This window comes from Lynx rufus, unplaced genomic scaffold, assembly GCF_022079265.1.
Source record: "Lynx rufus isolate CCGP_SWC_20201006 ecotype Redwood Valley unplaced genomic scaffold, mLynRuf1.p SCAF_7, whole genome shotgun sequence".
NCBI lineage: Eukaryota > Metazoa > Chordata > Mammalia > Carnivora > Felidae > Lynx > Lynx rufus.
Window position 1 is genome coordinate 135392383 of NW_025814889.1, and position 23591 is coordinate 135415973.

The following is a 23591-nucleotide window of genomic DNA, read 5'->3' on the forward strand; positions in this document are numbered from 1 at the left end:
TCCCTTCACGTCTCCTTTCTTGTCCCGAAATCTCTCGAAACCACCCCTTAACCCCGCGGGGCCGTTGGGCTTCTTCCGCACACCCTGGAGAAGTCTGCCTGAGCCTCGGAGTAATCTAAACACGGGCAGGAAAAAGATGTTCCGTGCAGAAGTGAGTCTCTTCCATTAAAACCACGCTGGTAGAAGGATATTTATTCATGTGGAAAGATGTTCATGAGATATTGCAACACGAACAAAAATAGCTGTACTACTCCAATAAAAAAAAAAAGTACGTGTGAGTGTGTATATGGGTCTCTTTGTATGTATTTATAGAAAAAAGACTGGAAGGTATAGAAGTCGATGTTACTAGTATTTATCCTGGAAGAAAATAGGCTTAGGATGATGGTTATTTTCTTCATAGACATACATACATATATAATAGAGAGAGAGAGAGACAGAAAGATCGTGTGTGTGTGTGTGTGTGTGTGTGTGTGTGGAGAGAGAGAAATGTTTTTATTCAAAAGCTGACACCAGAATCCCTCACAGGGAAAATACCCTGAGTTGTCGAGAGAGCAGAGGGGACATGGGGAAGTCTGAGACCACGTGGGAAAGTGGCTGGTGGAAATTCCCCGGAGTGGAGGGCTGGCCGCGTTCTGTTCCACTTGGAGCTGTTGGTGCTGGAGGGACATTGCCTTTGCCCCATCCCCATCTGTCCCCATCCTCAGGAAGTAGGGCCATACTCTGAATGCCCTCTGTGTGGCCCCGAGTCTCCTGCGTGTCCGGGTGGTGGGAACAGACCAGCGACAGCGGGTCCCGGCAGAAACGTGCAGGGGCAGCCCTCGAACACGCCCCTGGGGAGCCCGCAGGTCCCAGGTGTGGAGCCGAGATCCTGACCCGGCAGCTGTCGGTCTCATGGTGCCGAGAGCCCAGCTGACACTGGGTGGCATTTATTCACTTCCTCTACAGTGAGCATACGCTGCTTGTGGAACTAAACTAGACGTAGCTGAAAAGGCACGGTTGTCACCTTCCCGGCCGCCGGGCAGAGAGGGGCTGCGTGGGGACCGTGGGGACCGGTGGGCGGGCTCATTCACACCCCACGGGAGCGCCAGGCTGAGCCTCCCCCAGGTAGATACGAAGACAGGTACAGCACAGGAAATGCTTATGACACGACATCCCAGCTCATCCCAGCTCGTGTCTCTGATTTTAAGGAGAAGAAGCAATGCCTGCGTGTGGGGGAAGGGAAGGGAGGTGTGAAAAACTGAAAAGCGTTGATGTGTTAAGGGCTTGCGATGGCGCCTGACCTTTCCCTCTTTCTGCTGTTTGCTGTGATGCTGTTCGTGCAATAAAAACAGGAAAGAGCTGCTGAGCCGGTCAAAGTCACTCATTCCTCCCCACCTCGTGCCCCGGCTGGCCCTTGTCCCAGAAGCGGAGGGGCGTGCCAGGGAGCGGGGCCCGGTGCCACCTCACAGCTCCCTGCCCGCCAGGGGCCAGGGGCCACACGCTTGCTCATCTTCACAGAAATCCCGCCAGGTTAGAATTCTTGTCCCCAGTTTGCCGGCTGGGAACCGGGGGCTCAGAGGTCACGCAGCCGGTACGTGGCTGAGCCGGCCCCGGCCCCTGTGCCAGGCCTGAGAGAGGCAGAGGGAGCCCAGGCCCCAAGACTCACTGTGTAGATGGATTCGGCCATGGGCTGCTCCTGGCCGTGGGCGGTGCCGGGGTCCAGGCGCTTCGGGGGAGCCCGCATCTGTCCCTGCGAGGAAAGGAGTCGGGCGTCAGGGCGGGGGATGGGCAGCTCCCACCGCGCAGACCCCCCCCCCCCCGTGGGAAAAAATAGCAGATTGTCACCAGGCGGCTCAGAAATTGATCGCTCAGCACCTCCTCCCACCCACCTTCCCCGAGGAAACGGGGCAAATGCCTCCAAGACCCACGTCGAGCCACCCATCTGCCTGCGCTTACGGAGCGGTCGAGACCCCCACGGGGTCAGCCAGTGCCCGGCTCAGGGGAGACAGGCAGTGCAGGACACGGTGACAGGGCCCCTGGCTACGGAGCTGACTGCTGTGGGTGGTCCGACGTCCAGTGCCACTCTGCCCCTCATTGGCCCTGTGGCCTCATTCGTGCCACTTCCCCCCTCCGGGCCTCACTTTCTCCAGCAAGAGCCCTCCTTTGTGAGATTGTTGCAGAGAGGCGGGGAGGTGACCAGGGCATGAGTACTTGGCACTCAGTCCTCGGCCAACCAACACACGCCCGTCAGCCACCTCCTGTTGGCCAGGTGGTCCAAAGAGGTGGACGCCGTCCCCGCGTTCCCGGAACCGAGGACCCCGTGGGGAGACGGACGATGAACTCCCAGTTTTGCCAAAGCAGGGTTCATGCGCTGACCGACAGGACAGAGAGCCTCCGGTGCACTCTGTGGGGGGGCACACCCCTCACCTGGCAGAAAGGGGGTTTTAACCCTGAACGCTGAGGAGCTACATCGGGCAAGAGAGGGAGGGGAGGCAGGCAGAGGGAACGGCATGTGCCAAGGCCCTGAGGTCTCCAGGAACTTCAAGAGAGTCAACGTGGCCAGAGAGAGGCGAACCTGCCGCTACGAGCAGGGCTGAGCTAACAGTGTGGTCTCAGTGGAAAACATCTGAGCGCTTCCAGCGGGAGGACGGCCCTCCTCGTGGCAGGCACCACACCGCCACCAATGGAGCCATAGCAGCCTCGTCTCGGGGCAGGGGCTGATTAAAAATCCTGGCCGCCTGCCCGTCCCCAGCCCGTTTACTCGGATTAGCTCTCCAGAGCTCCTCAACTGTCAGGCAGAAGCCGGCGCCACCCCGGTCGCAGCCTAATCATCGCCCAGGAGAGGAAGGCTCACCGGATGCCAGGTGGGGCCCTCTCTGCGCGCATCCCCCGCCCTACCTCACGTGCTTCTCAACACACCGGCAAGACAGGTTTTCACGTCACCTCCGTTCCCCACGTGAGGACGGGGAGGCTCAGAAAGGGCAGGCGACCCGCCTGAGCGACGCCCCCCCCCCCGGAGCCGGAAGGGGCAGAGGTAGGATTTGAACCCGGGTCCGTGTGATTCACCAAGATGGCCGACCTGAGAGTATCAGTTTTCGCCTCTCTGTTTTGTCCGAACGTGCGGGTCTCGTAGGCGGTTAGATAGGCGCTGGCACCCGCGTGGCACTTCACAGCTTACAAAACAGCCCTGAGACTTGCCCTCATTTGATTCTCTTTACTGCCTGCGGAAGTAGACCCTACAGAGGGGGAAACTGAGGCATGTCTAGCTAGTCAATGACCGCCTTTGCACGGAACCTAGACGTCCTGTTCCAAATCTAGTGTCCTTCCCCTGCACCATCTGTCACAGAGGCCATGGCTCACCTCAAGACAGCCGGGGGCCTGGTGCCTCTCCCCTCGCTGACCCTGCCAAGGCTGGTGGGTGTGAGCTCATGGGCAGGGGCTCTTCTGGGCCCTGGGGGGGAGGGGGGGAGGGGCAAGACCCAAACCTGTCCTCGTGGTGCTTCTCCTGAGACCCGTGGGGCCACCAGGCAGGTAAGTACCATTGTGGGGGTGTGGGAGGGAGCCCCGAGACTGCCAGGGGGCCGGGGCAGACTTCGGAGGGCTTGCCCTGTCTCCTGAGGATGGGAGAAGAGTCTGAGAAAGTGTCACAGGCCACGGGGACAACGCACGGAATAGCACGAGGGCAGGAATATCAGGTGTCGGGGACACGCTCGAGGACGGACTGTCTGAAGGAAAACAGCTGATGGAAGTGAAAGATGAAGGCAGCACATGAGCAGGAGGCTGGCGAGGGCGTTGCCACACGAGGCGGGGTCCACAGTGTCTTCCCTCGGAGGGCAGGGAAGCCACCAGACTTGGTGACATTTGCATTTTCTAAGGCTTCTCCGCTCCCGCCGGTTTGGGTGGGCTGCAAGTGGCGAGGGGCGGTAAGGGGAAGAGGCAAGAGATCTCCAGGAGTCGGGGGGGGGGGAGTCCTGGGCTGTGGCGCAGAGGGGGTGCCCCCCTCGAAAAATCAGATGAGCGCATTTTGTTTCGGGGCTGGGGATGCTCCGCCCCTTGGAGCCAGCCTTGCCCTACCCAGGTGCCTTGTTCCCTGCCATCAACACGTGCCCTTCCAGTTGGGCTTTTCAAATGAATACACCAATCCGTGTGGCCGCCAGCAGCTCGGGAAACCCGTAGAGCCCCAGCTTCCCCCTCTGTGAAATGGGAACAATCCCGTCGCCTTGCCTACCTCACAGCCTGGCCATCTTCGACTCACCTTCCAGGTCTCAGTGCTCACTTACTAAGCCGCTCCTCCCACAAGCACTGAGCATGTGTCAGGCTCCCCCTGGCAAGGGGGAGACGGAGTCCCTGCCCTCTAGGGCTTAAGTTATGGTGGCGGAAACAGTGGCGAACACAAAGCACAGGTGTGGGGAGCAGGGCCGGAGGGGACAAGAGTGGAAGCAGGGACGCCGGTGAGGGGTGACGGCAGCCCCAGGCTGGGGGGCGGGGCAGGGGAGAAGGGGCTGGATCGCAGACAGATTGTGGGCAGGGCTTGCTGTGGGGGAGGGGGAGGAGCCCAGCACAGCTCTAAGGCTTTGGGCTGAGCATCTGGGGGCATGGTGCCATTTGCAGAGACAGGGCAGATCTGGATGCTAAAGAGTGATGTCAGGGGCAGGGGGTGCGGACGCCTGTGGGCCTCACACAGCGGGCACGGTCTGGAGCTCGGGGAGGAGCCTGGGCAGCGTCAGGGGTGAGGAACGTCACTTCAGGAGCAAAGCCATCACCAGGGAGTGTAGACCGAGCAGGGAGAGCGCTGAGGAAGGGGCCTGAGACGTGCAATGTTTAGATATGTGTGACCAGCCCAGGGCTGCCCAGGGGTCCTGGAACCCGGGGAAGAAGCCTGTGGCGGAGGAGGGAGACCTGCTGTGTCACATGCCCTCAAGGGCTGAGGACCGGTCAGCCTGCTCCCGGAAGCCAACCTTCGTCCCCAAGCCGGGTGGGAGCCCTCCAGCCTGCTCTCGTGGCAGGAAATCATCGGCCTCTTCTGGGCCAGTGGCTCCCGGCTTCCATTCATTTCTCCACAGCTGCCTGTGCTCCTGGGGTCCTCTGTGCCTCCCCCTCCCTTCTCCTCTTGCCTCTTGGCCCCCGTGGCCGACTGCCTGGCCCGGTCACGGGCTGGGAGGGCCCCCTGCGTGCTCGGTCCCTGCACTCGGTTCAAACCATGCTGGCCTGCGAGGGGACGGGCCACCGGCGGCCATCCAACTCTGCAGCGGCATCCACGGGGTCTGCATCCCAAATTTAGATCCAGTTCCAGGGAGCTCTGGGGACACAACACGAAGGCAGCGGTAACTTGCGGCCTTCCGAGTTCTCTCTCCTTCAAGGCCGGGTCTCGCACCAGCCCTTCCTTCCATACGTGCACGGAGGGAAGACAGGACGTGTCTAAGCACTTCGTTCCCCTGGGGGGTCAGGCACCCAGCTGGTGCCTCGCAGGCGCTGTCTTTTCCACCCTGGCCAGGTGAGGGGGAAAATCTATCCTTCTCCCGATTTCTGGAGGAGGAAACCAAGGCTCAGAGAGGGCATTGGCTCGAAGCGAGGGCAGGGACTGCATCTGTCTTGCTTTCCACTGTGTCTGGCACTCAGCCCAGTGCCTGGCATATACTAGATATTCGAGAGCTATTCCTGGAAGGAGGCAGGGAAGGTAGGAGTCATTGAAGCCAGGCAGCGGGGTGAGGGGCTGGGATTGGAAGTCAAACTGGGATCGGCTGAGTTTGACCCCGCCTCCCAAGACTTCCCTGAGCACCTACTCTGTGCCTGGTGCCTCCTTGGCCTCGCAGGACCCTAGACCCACTCATCACAATCCTGTTTTGCAGAACAGCGGCTGAAGCGGAGGCTCAGGGTCAAGGTCTCGCCCTGACCCGGCTCTGCCCTCCACCTGCTGTGCTTTGCGCCCACAGAAGCCGCTTCTGCGGTCACTCACATAAACCTGGCGTGGGGGTCCGCAGACGGAGTGTGGGTCCCTCACCACCCCCGCCTGAAGCACGGTTTCTGGGTCCACACCCCAGTTCCAGTAGACGTTCGCTGAGGGGCAAGCCAATCAAGAGCCGCCCTGCCCGTTGCCGTCATGGGAAGAGCAGAAGTGGTGCAGGATGAGAGCCCAGCTGGACACACAGTAGGTGCTCGGCACGTGTTGGTTGAGGGAGGGAGAGTGGGCCCAGTGGCGGGTGGGTCCCTGTCCTAATCCTGGGATTCCCGGGAGGCCCAGAGAAGCGTTTCCTGCCATCTTCTGCCTTCACTGCTCAGCTGTCCCTGTGGCCAGGCCAGGGGCAGGGGGTCGGGGGTGGAGGCCAAGGGCCCACGGAGCCGGCATGGCCCTCTCGGACCTCGTGGCAGAGTCCGCACCTGGCCAGAGCAGAGTGGACCCCTTCTGCAGCTTGTCGGCAGGATGAGCCACATGAGGAACAGGTCGTGCCAAGGCCGCAGCCCCCATCTGTGGCGTCCCAAAGCGGATCACAGGACAGGAGAGGAACCGGAGGGGCAGCTGAGGTTGTCACCAGGCTCTGGCCCACAGCTGGCGGGAGAGGCAGCCTCTGGAAGTCAGTGGCAGATAAAGTGGCCGCGTCCACCTTTTTTGAGACCTTGGAGCCTTTTCTGGAAGAGCGATTGTGTCTCCAGCCTTGAAACGAGGTGGGAAACTGAGGCCCGGGTTCAAGTCCCAGGCCTGCCATCTCTCCCCCCACCTCCCTGCACTCAGGCCACACGACCCACGTGGGTCTCCCTGCAGCTCCTGCCTCAGAGCAGCCACGCCTGCTGTTCCCCTGCGGGACACACTCTTCCTGATGTCTGCCTGTCCCCCATCCTTCCGGGTGTGCTGTGGGGAGGTCCTCCCTGGTTATTGCTTAAAATAGCAAGCTCCCTCGTTCCACACTCACCACTCTCTTCGCTTTGCTATATTTTCCCCCAACACTGATCGCATCCGTTATGCTACTTATTTGTGTATTTGTTTATAGTCTGTCTCCCCTCAGCTGGAATACAAATTCGATGAAGGCAGGGATTTCCTGGGGATGAATTTTAGTCATTGCTGTAGCCCCAGGGCCTAAACAGGACCCGGAATTTAGTAGGTGCTCGATAAATAAGCGTTGAATGAATGAACACATGAATTCCCATCTCAGGGTTCGGTGGGGGGTGCTTCCCTGGGTGTAGATAGGGACCGGCACTTTGGGTGCAGCCGCTGAAACTTTCTTGACCCAAGGAGCCCACATGGCTGTGCGAGAGCCCTCGCCCCACACTCAGGGCCTTAGCTGACTGAGATATTCCCCAGGCTCGGCCCCCAAGGCGAGGAGCAGAGAAGCTCTTGGTCCCTAGAGGGGGGAGCAGTGGCCTGAGCTGCTCTGATTAAAGCCTTCAAGGAGCCAGGACAGAGGGTCCAAACCGCAGCCCGGGGCCCTGATGGCCATCTTTGCACCCCAGAGCTGCACAGAACCTGGCACCCACTGGGTAACGCATTATTCTTTCACCCGGCATTTACCGAGCACCCACCCACCACGCCTGGACACGCGCGGAGCCAAGGAAACAAGCTTGCCCTGGTGTCTGTCTTCATGGCACTTGCTGCCTGGCAGGGAGGACGGGCAGGCGTAGAACGAGAAACCACAGGGCTGGGTGACAAGGACGGCGACAAGACCCCTGTGGGGAGGCACCCCGAGCAGGAGTCGGCCAGGCGTGGAGCTGGACCGAACCGCCCAATCCACCTGCCCTCCAGCCCTGACGGCCACGTGCTTTCTGCACGACCAGGGGAAAGTCACCCCCCTCTCTGGGTCTCACTTCCCAGGGCTGCACGGTGGGGAGACACCTCCCTCACAGAGTGACGGTGGGACACAGATGAGAGCAAATGCTTTTTCCTTCCTTCTGGGGAGCTGGGGATCCAGAAAACCCAGGACAGGGGCTCCTGATCTGGGGAGCTAGAAATGTTGGCATGTGGGCTTGAGGCTTCCACCAGATACCCAGAAGGGCCCGTGACCTGGTAAAGGCTGAAGAGCCCTGGGTTGGAGCAACGAGATCGAAAGGCAAGGCAGGGGTCCCTAGTGCAAGAGGCCAAGGCCCGCTGGGACACCGCGCCCCTGAAGCCGCAGGGAACGGGGTGGGGAAACAGCGCCGCTGGGTGCGTGCGTCCCCTACCTTCTTCCAGAGGAGCAGAGCCGTGACCAAGATGCTCAGCAGGGTCAGGAGGCCCGTGAAACAAAAGAGCAGAAGCTTCTGGGCGCCCTGTGGGGGCTCTCGGTACCCTGTGTCTAGGAGGAGGGCAGGGAAGCAGAGGGTTAGTTCCCCGAGAAAGGCTGGGGCACACCCCACCCGGCCAACCCCCAGGCCCCCAATTCCCATGTTCTCCTTTACCCAGGACTCCACTCGCAACGCTCCCTGCCGAGGGACCCCCCCCAAGCCCCCACCTCTACCAAGGTCCTCGCTTTTGGCTAAGCCCCTCTCTGTGTTTGCCACCTTGATTCTGGTTAAGGGCAAGGACCACGTCTTTGCTTCTCAAGTGCCCCTGTCTCGGGGTGAACTGGTGCCACCGATGGCCGCTTGTGGGACCCTAGGCGAGTCATGCCATCTCCCAGAGCCTCCTGTTTGCCGCAGGTGAGACGGGGCTCACGCGGGCAGGTGCGGTGAGGGTGAGGGGCCCGGTTTGTCCTGGGCCTAGCCGGTGGCTGGCCTGCACCAGGGGTAGGTGAAGGGCACAGTCCATCCTTTTATCCTTCCCTCCCACCCTCCCTCCCTCCATCTGGCTGGCAGAAAACTGCAGAGTGCCAACTACGTGCCAGGCGCATCAGTGTCTGTTATTTATCAAACACTTCCTATTACCAGACACCAGCCCTTGCACACGGCATCTCATTCTTCCCCGTAAGAGCCCTTGACGGGCAGGGTTTTGCCATGAAGGCCGGGCCCACAGCCGCACCCTGGCCAGCCCAGCTCCGTGGCGTTCCCAGCCTCCAGCCCCCGCTGGTGGGAGGCCCCGGGGCAGGTCAGAGAATCATGGCTTTGCTGATAGGCTGTTCGTAACTGTCTATAGTCATCGCTCCTTTGAGGATGTGATGAAACTAGGAAGCTTTCCCAGAAATACGCACATGAGCCCAGCGCTCAGTCACGGGCTGCCACAGACACACACGTGCAGCAGCCCAACTTGTGCCCAGCCCGCCCCCCCACCCCACGTTGTGCCGGAGGGACACCGAGACCCAGGGCCCAGTGGTTTCTCTCGGGTACCCGTGGGGTGGCCAGAGGCATAGCTCCATCCCAGGCCTCTGTCCTTCCCGAACCGAGGTGGGTGTCGGCACGCCTGTGCGGCCAAGGGGCTCCCCGAGGACACCCTGTTCTGTTTTGCCAAAGCTGATAGATGAGGTGTTCCCCGCTTTAGGTCCGGGGCCCCAAACCCTGCAGTGTGAACTCTCTGGGCCCTTCACCCTGGGGAGAGCCCGGGAGGGAGCCTCACCTCGGACCAGGATGAAGATTCCTTTGCTGATTCTTATCAAGTTTGGCCAGTGCACGGAGCAGTAGTAGGTACCGGTGGCTGACGCGTTGGGCAGCTGGGGCGTGACCCAGCATTTCAGGCTGTGCATCTGGTTCTCTTGGACCGGGTGGGCTGAGCAGTTGATCTGCTTCTCGGAGCTCCTCTGACTCTGAAGGTCCACGTGAAAGTACCAGGCTGTGAAGTCCTTCAGTTCGGGGGTGTGCGGGTAGGAGATTTTGCAGCCAAAGGAGATGGCCTCGTTGGCCAGAGAGACCATGATGGGGGCGCCGATGTGGGTCACCAACTGTCCTCCTGCAGGGGAAGGAAAAGGAGAGTGGGAGCTTACCCTCCGGGCCGCTCCAGTCCCTTCTCCCTCCTGAAGGCCTCGGCTCACACCCCTACCTTGCAACGGAGACACGGCGTGCGGTAAAGCCAAGTGCTTTGTCCGTACAACCCTGCATCTCTCAGCACACCCAAGGCAAAGTGTGTAAGAGCTCCAGTTCACAGAGGGGAAGAGTCCGAGGGTCAGGGAGGTCACCCTGCTAGCTTTCAATCTCTCAGCGGGTAGGGAGTGGAGCTGTAGCCCTGCCCAAGGCAGGCAGACTCCAGACCCCACATTCCTAACCGCATCCCTACTCAAAGGCCGGGAAGCCACGTTGGATAAGAACACCGGTTGGAAAAGACCCAAAGCTGCCGAAGGACAAGGAGTAAAAGAGGAAGGAGGCAGGAGACAAAATCAAGAAACCCTTCCTGGCAGGAAGAACTTCCTGGCAGAAGACACACAGAGGGGAGCCATGGCTCTCCCTGGCCTGAAGGAGGAGGCACGCCAGGCATCAGGAGGGACAAACCTTGCCCTGAATCTGTCGCACCCAGCGGCGCTGTTTCCCCACCCCGTTCCCTGCGGCTTCAGGGGCGCGGTGTCCCAGCGGGCCTTGGCCTCTTGCACTAGGGACCCCTGCCTTGCCTTTCGATCTCGTTGCTCCAAACCAGGGCTCTTCAGCCTTTACCAGGTCACGGGCCCTTCTGGGTATCTGGTGGAAGCCTCAAGCCCACATGCCAACATTTCTAGCTCCCCAGATCAGGAGCCCCTGTCCTGGGTTTTCTGGATCCCCAGCTCCCCAGAAGGAAGGAAGGAAGGAAGGAAGGAAGGAAGGAAGGAAGGAAGAAGCATTTGCTCTCATCTGTGTCCCACCGTCACTCTGTGAGGGAGGTGTCATCTGTCGCACCCAGATTCTGTCGGGACATTCCCTGCCCTGCCTAGCAAGGTCACGCTGGAGTCCTTCCCCCCCGCCCACCACGGGCCACTTCCCGCTCTGCGTCCACCCCTGAGGCCCCTGGGCCTGGGACTCCCACCTCTTCATCTGGCCTCCTCCCACCCAGTCCCCAGACTCAGCGTGGGATCCACCCTTTTAGCCACATTGTCCCGTTTGGCCCTCCAGGCAACGGCACCAGGCCAGTGCTTCCTCCTGGGGGCCGGGAGGTTGGAAGCCAACCAAAACCACCAGGAAAGTGGTCTCGCCAGGGCCATTGAGGAGGCCTCTCCGCCTCCCCCCCCCCCCCCCGCCCACCCCAGGGCCTCCGCGTCTCTTCTCTGTGTGTCTAAGAGGCCTGGGGAGGCCAGACACGCTGTCACTACTCCAAGGCCACCTTCCTGTTTGTCCAAGCAGGAAGACGTTCATCCAATTGTCTTCAAAATTATTTCCCTGTTTGAGGTATCCTTCTAGAAAATGATCTAACGTGCTAGTGTGATTAGGCCAATCTTTACAATTCGGGGGACATCTATAAAAAGAGATGGCCTTTGTTCTGCATTCTGCCAGGGTTCGTTATTTTACGGTCAGAAGGTTAGGATCGCGACAGCGTGTGGCCCCGGGTCAGGTCTGCCTCGGACAGGAGAGCCCCAGACCTCAGAGAAACCACACTCTCCAGCAGCGAAGAAGGAGGCAAGTCTCTGCCGACCAGGAAGGACGGACAACCGGGGAACGGCGGGTAAAAATCGAGGAGGAGGGGGGCAGGCCTGTCACTGCCGAGAAGGAGCCTGGGTCCTGGCCGGATGGTACAGCCCACCGCCTCCAAGGCCTCTTACTCTTTTTTTTTTTTTTTTTAATTTTTTTTCAACGTTTTTTATTTATTTTTGGGACAGAGAGAGACAGAGCATGAACGGGGGAGGGGCAGAGAGAGGGAGACACAGAATCGGAAACAGGCTCCAGGCTCCGAGCCGTCAGCCCAGAGCCTGACGCGGGGCTCGAACTCACGGACCGCGAGATCGTGACCTGGCTGAAGTCGGACGCTTAACCGACTGCGCCACCCAGGCGCCCCAAGGCCTCTTACTCTTATTGGGGTGTTAGCAACCCCGGAGCCCGGAGCCCGGACCACAGCAGCCCGGCTGCCACCTAGGCCGTGCCAGCCCCTGCCCTGGCTGGGCACGGCTAAACACCACGACAACCCTTTGAGGCCACCACCGCAGCCCCATTTTGCAGACAAAGACCCCAGAGGGTCCTAGAGGCCCGGAGCCACGGAGTCCCTAAGTGGCCAAGCGGGATTTGAGCCCGGGCTTTGTCCGTGCTGAGGATGTGAAACCAGCCCCCGGACAAGGTGGGTAGTCGAGTCAGGGACACAGTCCAGTGTGGCCTGGCCTGGGGCTGGTTCACGGTGGCACCGATGCCACATACAGATCCCTGGCCCAAGTCCCAGCTTCCCAGAGTTGGGGGCCAGGGGGCTGCGTGACAGAGAGCATGGGTGCCGAGAGGCTTGGAGAGGGCGCCCGCCTGCCCTTTGGACACCTAGCCCTCACCCCAGACCCAGAGGGGCTTCAGTGGGACCCTCCCAAAGCTTGGAGTGTGTCCCCCACCGAACGAGGTGGGTTGGGGCAGAGCGAGCTCCCTGGGGACCCTCTTGCATTTCATGGGCCGCCCAGAGGGGCACGCGGCCCAGGGAGGAGGACTTGAGGGCGGGACTTAAATTCCTGGGGCTGAGGAGGGAGGCAGAGCCGCAGGAGCACAGCCGGTGCACAAAAGTGCCCGAGGGGACGCACTGCCAGCCCTGTGGGTACCCAGAGCACAGGGCCAGCTGCCACAGCACCCACCAGCAGGGCTCCTCTGCCCTCTCCCTGCCCCTTCCCTGTCCCCCGTCTCGACCCAGCTGACACACGGGGAAGGACGCCGAGGGGGCTCCAGGGGGGAGAAGAGAAGGGGACCCTCACCCCTCACTCTCACACAGGCCCCAGACGCTGCTTCAGCATGCACCGAGTTCAGCCTTTTGGCTGTTACCCTGGTTGGAGAGACGAAGAACCGGGGCTTCGAGTCTGCCTGCGAGTGACCGCTGGGCAGAGCGGCTGGAGCGGCCAGGCTGGCTTGGCTTCCCCCGCAACATCTCCCTGCGATGAAAGGTCTACGGGGCCGCGGGAGCCCCGCCAAGTTGCTCTTTGGATAATCCTCCGGGAGGCTGGTGGGTTCTTGGTGCAGCCCAGGCCAGGACTCAGGCAGGGAGGAGGGAGAAGCCTGGCTTGTTTTCTGTAGGGAGATGGGTTCGTCCAAGTCACAGAGCTCCCTGCCTGGTAGGGAGAAGGGCCTGGGGACGACGCTCGAGTGGAGCCGGGGCAGAGGTGGGGCGGTGGTGAGGAGAGGACGGCCAGAGATGGGACTGGGAAATAGTCGGACAGCGTGATGCCTGAGAGGACCCCGCTCCCTAGGGCCCCCAGCCCAGCCCAGCCCTGCCCCGGAGCTTGCTTACTTCCAAGGCATCTCCAAGATCTCCCCTCCCCACCCCCACACCATTACAAGCACAGCCGGTTTGCTGGGCAGCGTAGGCTCTACAGCTAAGCCCTCCGCCACCCCCCCACACACACACACCTGCCCCGCCACCAGCCCTTGGCAGGAGGGGTGTCCTCAGGGATGGCACACCCTCCACCCCTCACTTCTCTGTAGCTCCCAGGACTGCTAGGAAGTCTGGGGCCTGGCCAGAAATGTGGGTGGGGGCGCCTGGGAAAAGCCCAGTTTCTTGAGGTATCAGGCCTGGGTTTGGATCCTGCCTTTGCCGCCCGAAGTCTGTGCCACCTCCGGCGGGTGGCTTTCTTTCTCCGAAGCTTGGTGTTGCCCCTGAAAATCGGGGAGAGCAGCAGAGGGTTGGCATGGGATTAAGTGGGGCCAGGAACATCAGAGGGGCCACCAGGCCGAGCTGCCTTTCTTCCCCGGGCACCAGAAAGAGGCGAGGAGGTCAGAGGAGTCCTCGCCGAGCCTGGAAGGCCAAATGCAGCCCGACCCTCTGCCTGTGTAAGCGACAGGCCCACAGCGGGACGGCCTGCCAACACGACAGCCTGTCTAGCTCCCCGGGCCCCGGCCTGGCCTCGACACAAGGGAGTGGGTGACACCCCGGGGTGCAGACCCTGGGCCTCGTCCCCAGGCCCCCCCGCCAGGTGTGTCGTGTTCAAGTGCAGGGGCTCAGAGCCCAGAGAGCCCTCCCTCCTGCAGTGTCCCTCTGTCCTCCCCCCATCCTGAGGATCTGTTGCCCCTGTTGGGAAAGAGTCTGTCTGCCACCCGCTGTCACCAGATCCTTCCTTTTCTGGTTCTTCTTTTGAGTCTGTGGCCGCTTGAGCAGCGGGTCTCACTGCCACCCTGGCCCCGCGACCCTGTGCTGAGTCCCTTGGGGGAGGGGCTCGCGGTCAAAGAACTTGACTCGATGCAGGAAGGGTGCCCGCTCCATCGGCCCTCCCCACACCCCACACATCGCACGCCCCCCATTCACCCGACAGCTCCCCTCCCCTGGGCTCCTCTCCCCTGCAACCTGAGACCTGCCCTGCACTGCTCCCGAGGGAGCCACAAACCATCCTGCTCACCCTGCTGGGCTGCCCCACCAGGGGAGACCCAGGAAGGAGACTGAAACCAATTTACACGGTGAACACCAGCAGCTAAAAAAAAAAAAAAAAAAAAAGAACACAAAGCATTTTGTGCATAACAAGGGCACTTTCTGTGACCTCCTGGTTTCAGTTAAATTCACATAACTGGGTTCAGACGGGGTCATGCTATAACACGCGTCCCTTAGCTTTGGGCCACCTTTAAAAAATGAAAATTGCAAGTCCCTTGATTGGAGGATCCAAGCCGTGCCTCCAGGCCCTGCTCACTCGCCCCCAAATACCAGGCCTGCCAGGCTCTTGAGTCTTTGCCCACGCTAGCCTCACTGCTCAGAATGCCCTCTTGTCCCCTTCCTCTCCCAGGACTGTGCCGTCACCCTCTCAATCTGCAGGACTTCCTTCCTTCCTGAGCCACTCCTGGGTGCCCGACTCCCCCTGCTTGGCACAGTTTCTCAGGCATTGCTGGTAAGCCCCGTGATGAGACGCGTTAATGTCCCCGGGGGCACCCTCCCCTTTTGCAGATGAGAAAACTGAGGCTCTGAGAAGGGAAGAGGTTTGCCCAGCATCACAGCTGGTCAGGAGTGGGGATGTGATTTGAAGCTGGTCCTTAACCCCACACCCTTTTTTTTCTTTTGTCTTTTTTCTTGTTAATATTTACCTATTTGGTGGGAGAGCGCAAGTGGGGGAGGGGCAGAGAGGGGAGGACAGAGGATCCGAAGTGGGTTCTGCGCTGACAGGCTGACAGGCTGACAGCAGTGAGCCCGATGTGGGGCTCGAACTCAACAAACCCACGAGATCACGACCTGAGCCGAAGTTGGACTCTCAACTGACTGAGCCACCCAGGTGTCCCTTAACCCCACACTCTTCACCACTGGTCTATGCTACAGTTTTAAAATCTGAGAGCAAGAAAAAGAAAACATTTCTCAAATGAAAGAGCTGTACCCCTATCTTTACTTTTTTTAAGTTTATTTATTTTTTTGAGAGAGAGAGAGTGCGAGTGGGAGAGGTACAGAGAAGGTAGGGGGGCGGACAGAGGATCCGAAGGGGGGTCCACACTGACAGCAGTGAGCCCCGCCTTAGGGCTCGACCTCTTGAACGGTGAGATCATGACCTGAGCTGAAGTCGGACGCTCAACCCACTGAGCCACCCAGGTGCCCCAAGAGCTGCACCCCTTTAAAGGGAGCTAAAAATTCAGAGGCCATTTCCCTAGATTTGGGTCATCTAATAGGCAGACATGTCTGGCAGCCTATGGGACCTGGGGACGAAGGTACTCATCAGAAATGACCCTGCAGCTTACGGGGGACAGCGACTGCTGTCCAGCTCAAGGAGAGCTTGTGGCTCCCAGAGCAGAAAGCAAGGGGCCCCAGGAGCCCTCCACAGACTGGTCCGGTGGCAGAGGCAGCCGGTGTCCCTCCTTCACTCCAGCAATGACATCCCTCCACCCCCAAAATCTGGTGCTCCCTCCTTCCCCACTCTTTCCATCTGCCCTGGCCTCGAGGCCCCTCTGACCCACCCACTCCTAGGCCAGGCCTTGGCCCCAGCTCCCCGCTCTGCCCGGAGCTCAATCCCTTCTACAGCCCCCGAGCATCAGCATCGTCAACCAGGGGTGTGAGAGCCCAGACGTGCCGATCAAAGGTATCCATCCCGACTCAGGGCGATTTTAAAGGAAAATACTTTGATTCCCCAGCTACAGAAGAAAGCCGTTCCCACGGTCTTTATTTTAGGCATGCAGTTTTGCCCTCCAATTTAATTCTGGCATCTCTCAGACCATGCCTTTTTTTTTTTTTTTTTCAAGGCCCATCTGAAGGGCTCCCGGGAAGACACAGAAGTGGGGCTGCTGGTCTTATCACAGGGCTCCGGCCATTTGCCTGAGCACGCATCCCAGGATGCCGCAGAAAAACGGGTGAGTCCTTCAGGACATGGGCATCAAACACGCCAAGTGGCTGATTAGGGAGAAGCGTATAGCGGGTGCTGGAAGGCAACCTTTGAACAGAGAGCGTGTGTTATGAAGCTTTTAGTGCCGGTGCCCTCCAACACTGCCACCAGACTGGCTGTCACATCTTTCAACACCTCCGAATTACAAAGCTACATACGGATGTGGCTTGCCTCGGGGGCCATTTCCACAGCCCGCCTGCGTTCTGTTCTAAAGCCTCCAATCTTTGGACCCCGGGGGTGCACCGCGGCCAGGAGGGGACACAGACCGAGTGCAGGATGTCAAATGTTTGGTCCCAGAAATGTAGAAGCTTCGTGGGTCTCAATTGGCATTTTTACGGCATCACCTCTCCTTCGGCTTTGTGAAGAGGCAAGTTGTTCAAACTTTGGAGCTCGTTTGGACTCCGTTTCTCCCTTTGTACCCTCCTCTGCCAGGAAAGACGGGCATCAGGACGGAGTGGACCAAGGAGGAAGGGTGAGAGGGTAGACCCCGCCACGGCACCCACCACAGTATGCTCTCTCCAAGTCCTGCCAGGGAGGACCGGGCCCTGCGCCTGGGCAGAGCTGACGACGGGTGAAGCTGGAGAGTGGGGAGATAAAGAGACGTCTCAGAGCCTGCACAAACCCAGAGGAGGGGACCCAACCCAGCCGGGAGGCGGCAGAGACTTCCTGGAGGCATGACCCTTGGATGGGGTCCGTTGTTTTTCAAACTATGATTCTTTAGGCCCTCTTCCCCCCATTATAAAAGCGAGACATGCTCACTGTAGAAATTCTAGACACTGCAGCGAAAGATCAAGAACACTGAACCGGCCTGCGGTTCTGCCGCCGTGACATCACGGCTGTGGACCTCGTGCACATCCCTTTACGAGCTGGGCTTTGAAGGAGCAATCGGAGGCAGCCGGGTGGGGGAGGGGGGCGGAGAGGGGGTTTTCAGCGCAAAAACCTCTCGGATGAAGCTTCGAGAAATCTGGAAACCAGACACCCGTCCTGTTGGTAGTTGGGGGGCTCAACAAGGCACAGTGGAGTCGTAAGGGTTGGGGGCTCAGGGAGGCGGGAGGTGGAAGGTGGCAAAAGTCATCCTGGAAACCCCGGGGGAGCCTCTGTGGGCTTCTGGATTGGGAATTGACGCAGTCACATTTTGTGTTAGAAAGACACCAAGAGAGGGGCACCTGGGTGGCTCAGTCGGTCAAGCGGCCGACTTCGGCTCAGGTCATGATCTCGCGGTCCGTGAGTTCGAGCCCCGCGTCGGGCTCTGTGCTGACAGCTCGGAACCTGGAGTCTGTTTCAGATTCTGTGTCTCCCTCTCTTTCTGACCCTCCCCCATTCATGCTCTGTCTCTCTCTGTCTCAAAAATAAATAAACGTTAAAAAAAAATTTTAAAGAAAAGAAAGACAAGAGAAATACTACAGAGTTCCAGTCTTCCTCGACTGCCTAAGCCCCTTGCATTAGTGATTCGGTCTGAGGGCTTGGGACCCCCTCCTCTTCCAGCCTCCTTTTAAAATATAAATGCTTCTGGCTGTCAACACACTAACTCCTTCCTGTAGACGCCTTCCCAGATCACTTTTATCTTGACTTCTCTTAAATCTCTATCTCCCCAAAGACCCGGTACCCTCCAGGCACAAAATCACTCACTGCCCTCTGTCCTCCCCACCCTCTCCTTCCACTCGGGCCAGCCCTGTCCCTGCCTCCTGTAGGCCTCCTCCCCTCCCACCACCAGCGGAGCTCAGCAAAGACCTTGGAGGCTAAGCTGTGGCTCCTGCAGCTTCTGGCCTTGACCCTAACCTGCCGGTGCCTCCCTCTTTGACCTTTCCTCCTCCCCCCAGAGCTCCCCAGCCTGCACCTTCTCTCTTAGGCCTCTCTCCGGCTTTTTGTACACAGTTCACCTCTTAAGGTTGGGCAAGGTGAACTGGTGGGGCAAGCTGGCCATTGGGTTTGTCGGGGCCTGGCTGAATGGGCCACAATGGGCACCACAGAGAAGGTAGCACAGTTCGACCTTGGCTGACAGGTTGGAGTCACCAGGTGGGGGAGTGAGAGGACCCCTCCCAGGAAAAGGGAGCAGAAGCAAAGGGTTAGCGGCAGGCAGTCCTCCAGCATGGCTCCAAAGTGGGTTGTGGGTGTGGGAGGCAGGAGCCGGAGGAAAGGACAGCTCAGGGCCAGGGGGTGGGAGAGGGTCTTATCCAAACCCCCCCCCAGCAAGGGGCCAGCCGATGTCAGTTAGTCTCCGGCCGTGGTCCATGGACCCGTGAGCGACCATCCTCGTATATAAAGGTTTTCTGGTCCAAGAAGGGGAGTTGCTGATTCAAAGGGCATGTACCCTTTTAAATTTTTAAGTTTTGCTTTGAGTTGCCGAGGGGCCTTCAGAAATAGGCCTTGGGCCCTATGAGCAGAGCTGCAGGTGAGGCGTCTGCCGGCTGTGGGATACCAGCCTGTGGTTGGCCTGGCTTGGCGTCCCCTTCCCCTGAGCCACCGACAGCAAGCACAGACCTGGTTCTGACCTCACCTTCTTCCGCACGGCCCGTGCGGTCCTGAGGGGAGCAGACACACATCAGGTTCACCACACCACCTCTTACAGGCACCCCGCCCCGCGGACCCTTCCTGAGGGGTCCCAGGTGGAGGTCCCAGGGCCACCGGTGGTCCTGGAGGTGTCTTCCTGTCACCCCAGCAAGAGGTCTGCACGGGAGGGTGCCGAGCGCCCTGCCGGGGAAGTGGGGGGCTCAGCGTGGTCAGGTTCTTCCATGACTGCAGTGAGTTCATCCAATGGGACGCTCCACAGCGGGGGGTGGAGGACGTGCTCCGTAAAGGGCCAGAGAATAAACATCTTACACCTCGTGGGCCAGATGGTCCCTCTCGCAACTACTCAACGCTGCCGACGTAGGGTGACAGCGGTCACAGGCGATCTACGAATGAATGAGTGTGGTTTGTTCCAATAAAACTTTACTTATGGACACTGGCATGTGACTATTGTATAATCTTCACGCGTCACGACATGGTCTTCTTTTGATTTTCTTCCAGCCATTAAAAACCAGAGAGGCCACTCACGACTCGCAGGCCAAAAGGCAGCGGGGCTGGATTTAGCCCTGGGGCCTTTGCTTGTGATCCCTGCTCTGTGGCAATGAAAATAAACAAACCACAGCCACACCGCCAACTAGATACAGCTTAAAAAGCGTAACTTGGAGCGAAAGGAGCAGGTCACAGAAGAACAGACGGCATCGTTCTGATCATACAAAGTTCAACACCAGGCGAGTCCAGTCTATACCATTCAGGAACACATACCGAAGGGCAAAACTATAAAGAGATGCCGGGACACGATTGCCCTAAAAGTCTGGGTGGGAGAGAGGGGTGTCTTGGTGGGGGGAGGAGGGGGACCAGGGGCTGCGGGGGCCTGCAGCGTTCTCTGAGTGGGAGCCGCACAGGTCTTTGTTTTAGAACACTGATTGTACTTTTCCGCGTACGTATTATAGCTCACGAGTTAAAAAGAGAAAGCAATGACGACAGGGCCAACCGGAACCCCTACCTGACAGGCATTTAAAATCCACCCGAATATAGCCCAGTGGGATTCGTAACCCACTGCTCGGCCGCGAGCCCCTCCTCTCCAGTCAAACTGAACCTCTCCCCGTTCCCTCCCCCTGCCTCTGCCTTCTGGCCTCTCACGCTGTGCCTGCCACCCACCCACCTGCTCCGCCTCCTCCCCATCTCGGCTCCCTTGCCCCCTCCAGCCCTCCCCCTGCCCCACCTCTGGCGGTTCTCTCCGCCTGCCTCGCAAGCTCTTTATTGGGATTAGACAAAGATGAAAAGCAGAGGCCAATCCTGACAGAGGCTCGGAGCTGCGAGCAAGAAGGCAGGAGGCTCCTGAACCTCTTTAGGACAACAAAGCGAGCGGGGACACCTGAGTCTAGAGCCAAGGGGGAGAGGGGCGAGCCGGCATCGGTAACTCCCTCCTTGGGTCATGTCCTGTCACGTCCTCTGGGCAGATCTCAGCGTTTCTGCCAGGCTGCGGGGTACGGGTTCTTCACCTCCGGGTCCCCCCCCCCACCAGTGCCTAGAAGCGGTCCTCCTCCAAGGACATTTGAGAAATCACTATAGCCCAGAGTTCTGGGAAGGCCGGGAAGAGAAACGGGACTGACATTTGTTGAGGACACAGAGGCTCAGAAAGGTTAAGTCCCTTGCCTAAGGTCACACAGCAGTCAATAGAAGAAGGTAGGACTTGAACCTGGCCTGTCTGGCCCCAAAGCCCCGGCAGGTGACTGACGAGCCACCCCTGGGGGAGAGCAGTTGCCCATGAGACCACAGTGGCTGCCAGACCCTTTGAGGAAAGCAGAATTGGCAGGGAGCTCAGAAGACCAGAGGAGAGCAAGCTTGAGTCCCGCCTCACGATGGGAGGAGGGTTGGGAACAATAGCGGTTCTGAGACACCATTCTATCGGGATGCTGTGCTAGAGGCCACTGGAAAAGTCAGAAAGACCCCAAGGAGCCAGAGGGCTCGCCAAGATATCCAGCTGGCCAACTGAATCTTGAGTTTCGGTGGGCTCTGCTAGGCTCAGCTAGGACATTCTCTGAGCCCCAACCAGGTGCAGGTACTACCATCCCACCCATTTAACAGATGAGGCAGCAGAGGCAGAGTGACATTAGGAACCTGCCCAGGGTCCTGGGGCGAACTACAGAGCTCAGATCGAAACTCAGGCTGAATGCCCTCGCGCGCACTCAACCCTGCATCTTTCTGCAGTTCAGGAAAATGGCACGGTGACCCTGGGCGTCAGTGACAGAGAGAGCCAGGCACCCGCAGGGGCAGGACCAAGAGAAATGGGGTGCCGTCCGCTGCTGCAGGAGGTGCTGGAGGACCCCCAGGCTTCTCCACCTCTTGTGAAAGAGCAGAGTTTCTCTTTTGCACAAACTTCGCTGCAACACTGGGGGGAAAGGTGCTGCGTGTTGACAGTGAAGACAGTTACAAAAGCGCTCCTCACAGCAGCATCCCGCAGAGTGTCATCCACTCTTACCCAGGTGTGCAGGGTCCCTTCGGGGGAGGAGGGGCCGCACAAAAAGAAATGACGGGAATTGGAAGGCAATTAAGTTAGAAATGACTAAGCGTGGGTCCCACCAGCAGGCTGCGTTGCCTCGGGCCATCTCCGAGCCGGCCATCTCTGGGGGACGGGAGAGGCGCAAAGGGCACGAGGTTAAAGGGGACGATGTCGCAAGGGGCCCAGCCCAGGAAACCTACAGGAGGTACCACAGTCGGCTCTTGCCTTTTTGGGGGGAGGGGAGAGAATTTTTTCTATGAGGAATGTTCTTTGCAAAGAAAGCGGAGAGGAGCCCCACGAGCCCGCTGCCAGGGGTCCAGGCTTGGGCTTCAGGCTGACTCAGGTCTAACCTTGACCTGTCCTCACCTTCTAGGCCTCAGGAAAGCTACCTGGCCTCCCTGGGCCTCAGTTTCCCTGTTTTTGAGTGGCTGGCAGGGACAGTCCCCCCAGGCAGGCCGGAGCGGGGCTGAGTGGGAGAGTAAAGCCCAGATTAAGTGTTCGAAGAGGCTAATTCACGACAATAAGGATAGCTGCCGTTGTTTACGGTATAAAGAAAAAGGTAGAGGACGAAGCAGAAGGGGGGCATAAAAGTCTAGACGAAGAGGAAGAAACATTCCTCGGCTGCACGGTGGGGCGGGGGGAGCCTGGGAATCCAAGAGGGACCCCGGTGCGGACAGCCCGGTGAGGCACACTCCTGGGGGTGGCTTGGATCCAGGCCACCCAGCTTCTGAGGGGATCTGGGGCCAGGAAAGGGGGCACAGCGCTGGTCCTGGGAACGGCATAAGCTCCCGTTGCGGCCTCTGGTTGGACTTGAGGAAGTGGAGAGTGCCACCCTTTCAGGCAACAGTGACAATTTTGTGGCCCGGGGCACAGTGTTCCTGGTGGCCAGCCCCTGGCTGCCCCTCGTCTCCCTGGCTAACACGGGGAACAACGCCGAGGGTGGCTCTGCGGCTTTGCAGGGTCAACTCTGTGGCTCCACCGTAAGATTCCTTAGGGGTGAGCTGTCCCTCCCCACTGACCCCACGCCTATTCTGACGCCCCCTGGCCTCAGCATGCCTGCCTCCCACCTTAAGGCCCAAAGTTCAGGCTGTCGGAAGAAGGCTGTGAGCATAGCAGTGGGGGCGGGGGGGTGGGGGGGAGCGCCGTCCCCACCCCTTCAAAAGCCACCTTGGCAAGGCATTAGCTAAACACCTCCTGGGTCCCTGAAGGCTTCCCCTGTGAAGTCTGCAATGTTCAAACGCAACCAGCAAATCTCCCGAGACGGGTCCCCAGGAATTAGCTGCTCGGGCAGATGAAAGTCACTCTGATGTGCGAGCCAGGGAGCGCGTGGGAAGAAGGAAGGCGACCGTACCTGCGAGCTGCAGGGTCCAGGGAAACAGGAGCAAACCCAGGAGCTGGGGGCCCGAGAGCGGGTCTGGCGGGGCCCGACACCACGGAGGCCGCCTCTCCATCCGGGCCTCCTGGTCAGCGTTCCTCCTTCCTCTCTGGTTCACGGGAGGGGACGGCCTGCTGGCTGTCAGTTCCCCTTTGCGTCCCCACAAAGCTCCACCCTGGCCACCCTTCTGCTTCCTCGGGGCCTCACTGGGCCTGCTCCTCTCAATAACCTGGGGCGCCTGGGTGGCTCAGTCAGTTAAACATCCGACTCTTGGTTTCGGCTCAGGCCGTGATCTCACGATTCATGAGCTCGAGCCCCGAGTCGGGCTCTGTGCGGCCAGCACGGAGCCTGCTTGGGATTCTCTCTCCCTCGGCCTCTGCCCCTCCCTCACTTGCTCTCTGTCTATCTCAAAATAAATGAGTAAACATTTTAAACAATAACCCTGGACTCTCTGAGCAAGTCGCGGGAACAGCCCCAGGCAGCGTGGCCTCTAGGTGAGGAGTCTGGGGCTCACACTTCCCCCCCCCCCACAGGGCCTCCGAATCCACCCCATGTGGTGTGCTTCTCCCCTCCTCGGCCCCCTTCTAGCCGGTGGCCCAACCCGAAGACACTGGTGACACAGGATTCCCTCCCGCCAGTGACTCCAGGGTTTGGTTTAGCTGCTCACTCACGTCTGACGCTTAAAATGACTGTGTTCACACAGACTTCCCCTCAGAGATGGTCCAGGGGCCCCCTGATGGATGTGCTCATCCAAGGGCCGGTTCCGGGTGGAAAGGGCTGGGAGGGGCGGGATGGGGCGGGCGCATGATGGAGGAGGGGCCGGCAGCGAGGGTGAGGGCAGGAACTACACGGTCCCAGCCCTGAATGGTGCCAGAAGGCCGGCTGCCCGTCATTGGCACGGCTAGGGCCACCGTGGGAGCAGCGCGGAGGCCTCCTCCCTGACTCACCTGAGATGTCTTTCCCTCCCCTC

The 23591-nt window shown here is 59.6% G+C and overlaps 1 protein-coding gene across 3 annotated transcripts in view; it reads right to left on the reverse strand.

Moving 5' to 3' along the window:
* Positions 1 to 23379, reverse strand: part of NFAM1 (NFAT activating protein with ITAM motif 1) — a 35903-nt gene extending 12524 nt beyond the window's left edge. Inside the window, exons 1-4 of one of the 3 annotated variants that reach the window (XM_047065275.1) lie at positions 23293 to 23379; positions 9437 to 9766; positions 8131 to 8243; positions 1646 to 1729 (exon numbers count right to left, since the gene is read on the reverse strand). In XM_047065275.1, the coding sequence (XP_046921231.1) occupies positions 1646 to 1729; positions 8131 to 8243; positions 9437 to 9731 (492 nt within the window). In that variant the 5' untranslated portion in view covers positions 9732 to 9766; positions 23293 to 23379. Of the gene's footprint in view, positions 1 to 1645; positions 1730 to 8130; positions 8244 to 9436; positions 9767 to 22597; positions 22900 to 23292 lie in introns of those variants that run through there. The other 2 variants (XM_047065274.1, XM_047065276.1) reach the window with 2 other exon arrangements.
* Positions 23380 to 23591: the final 212 nt, after the last annotated feature.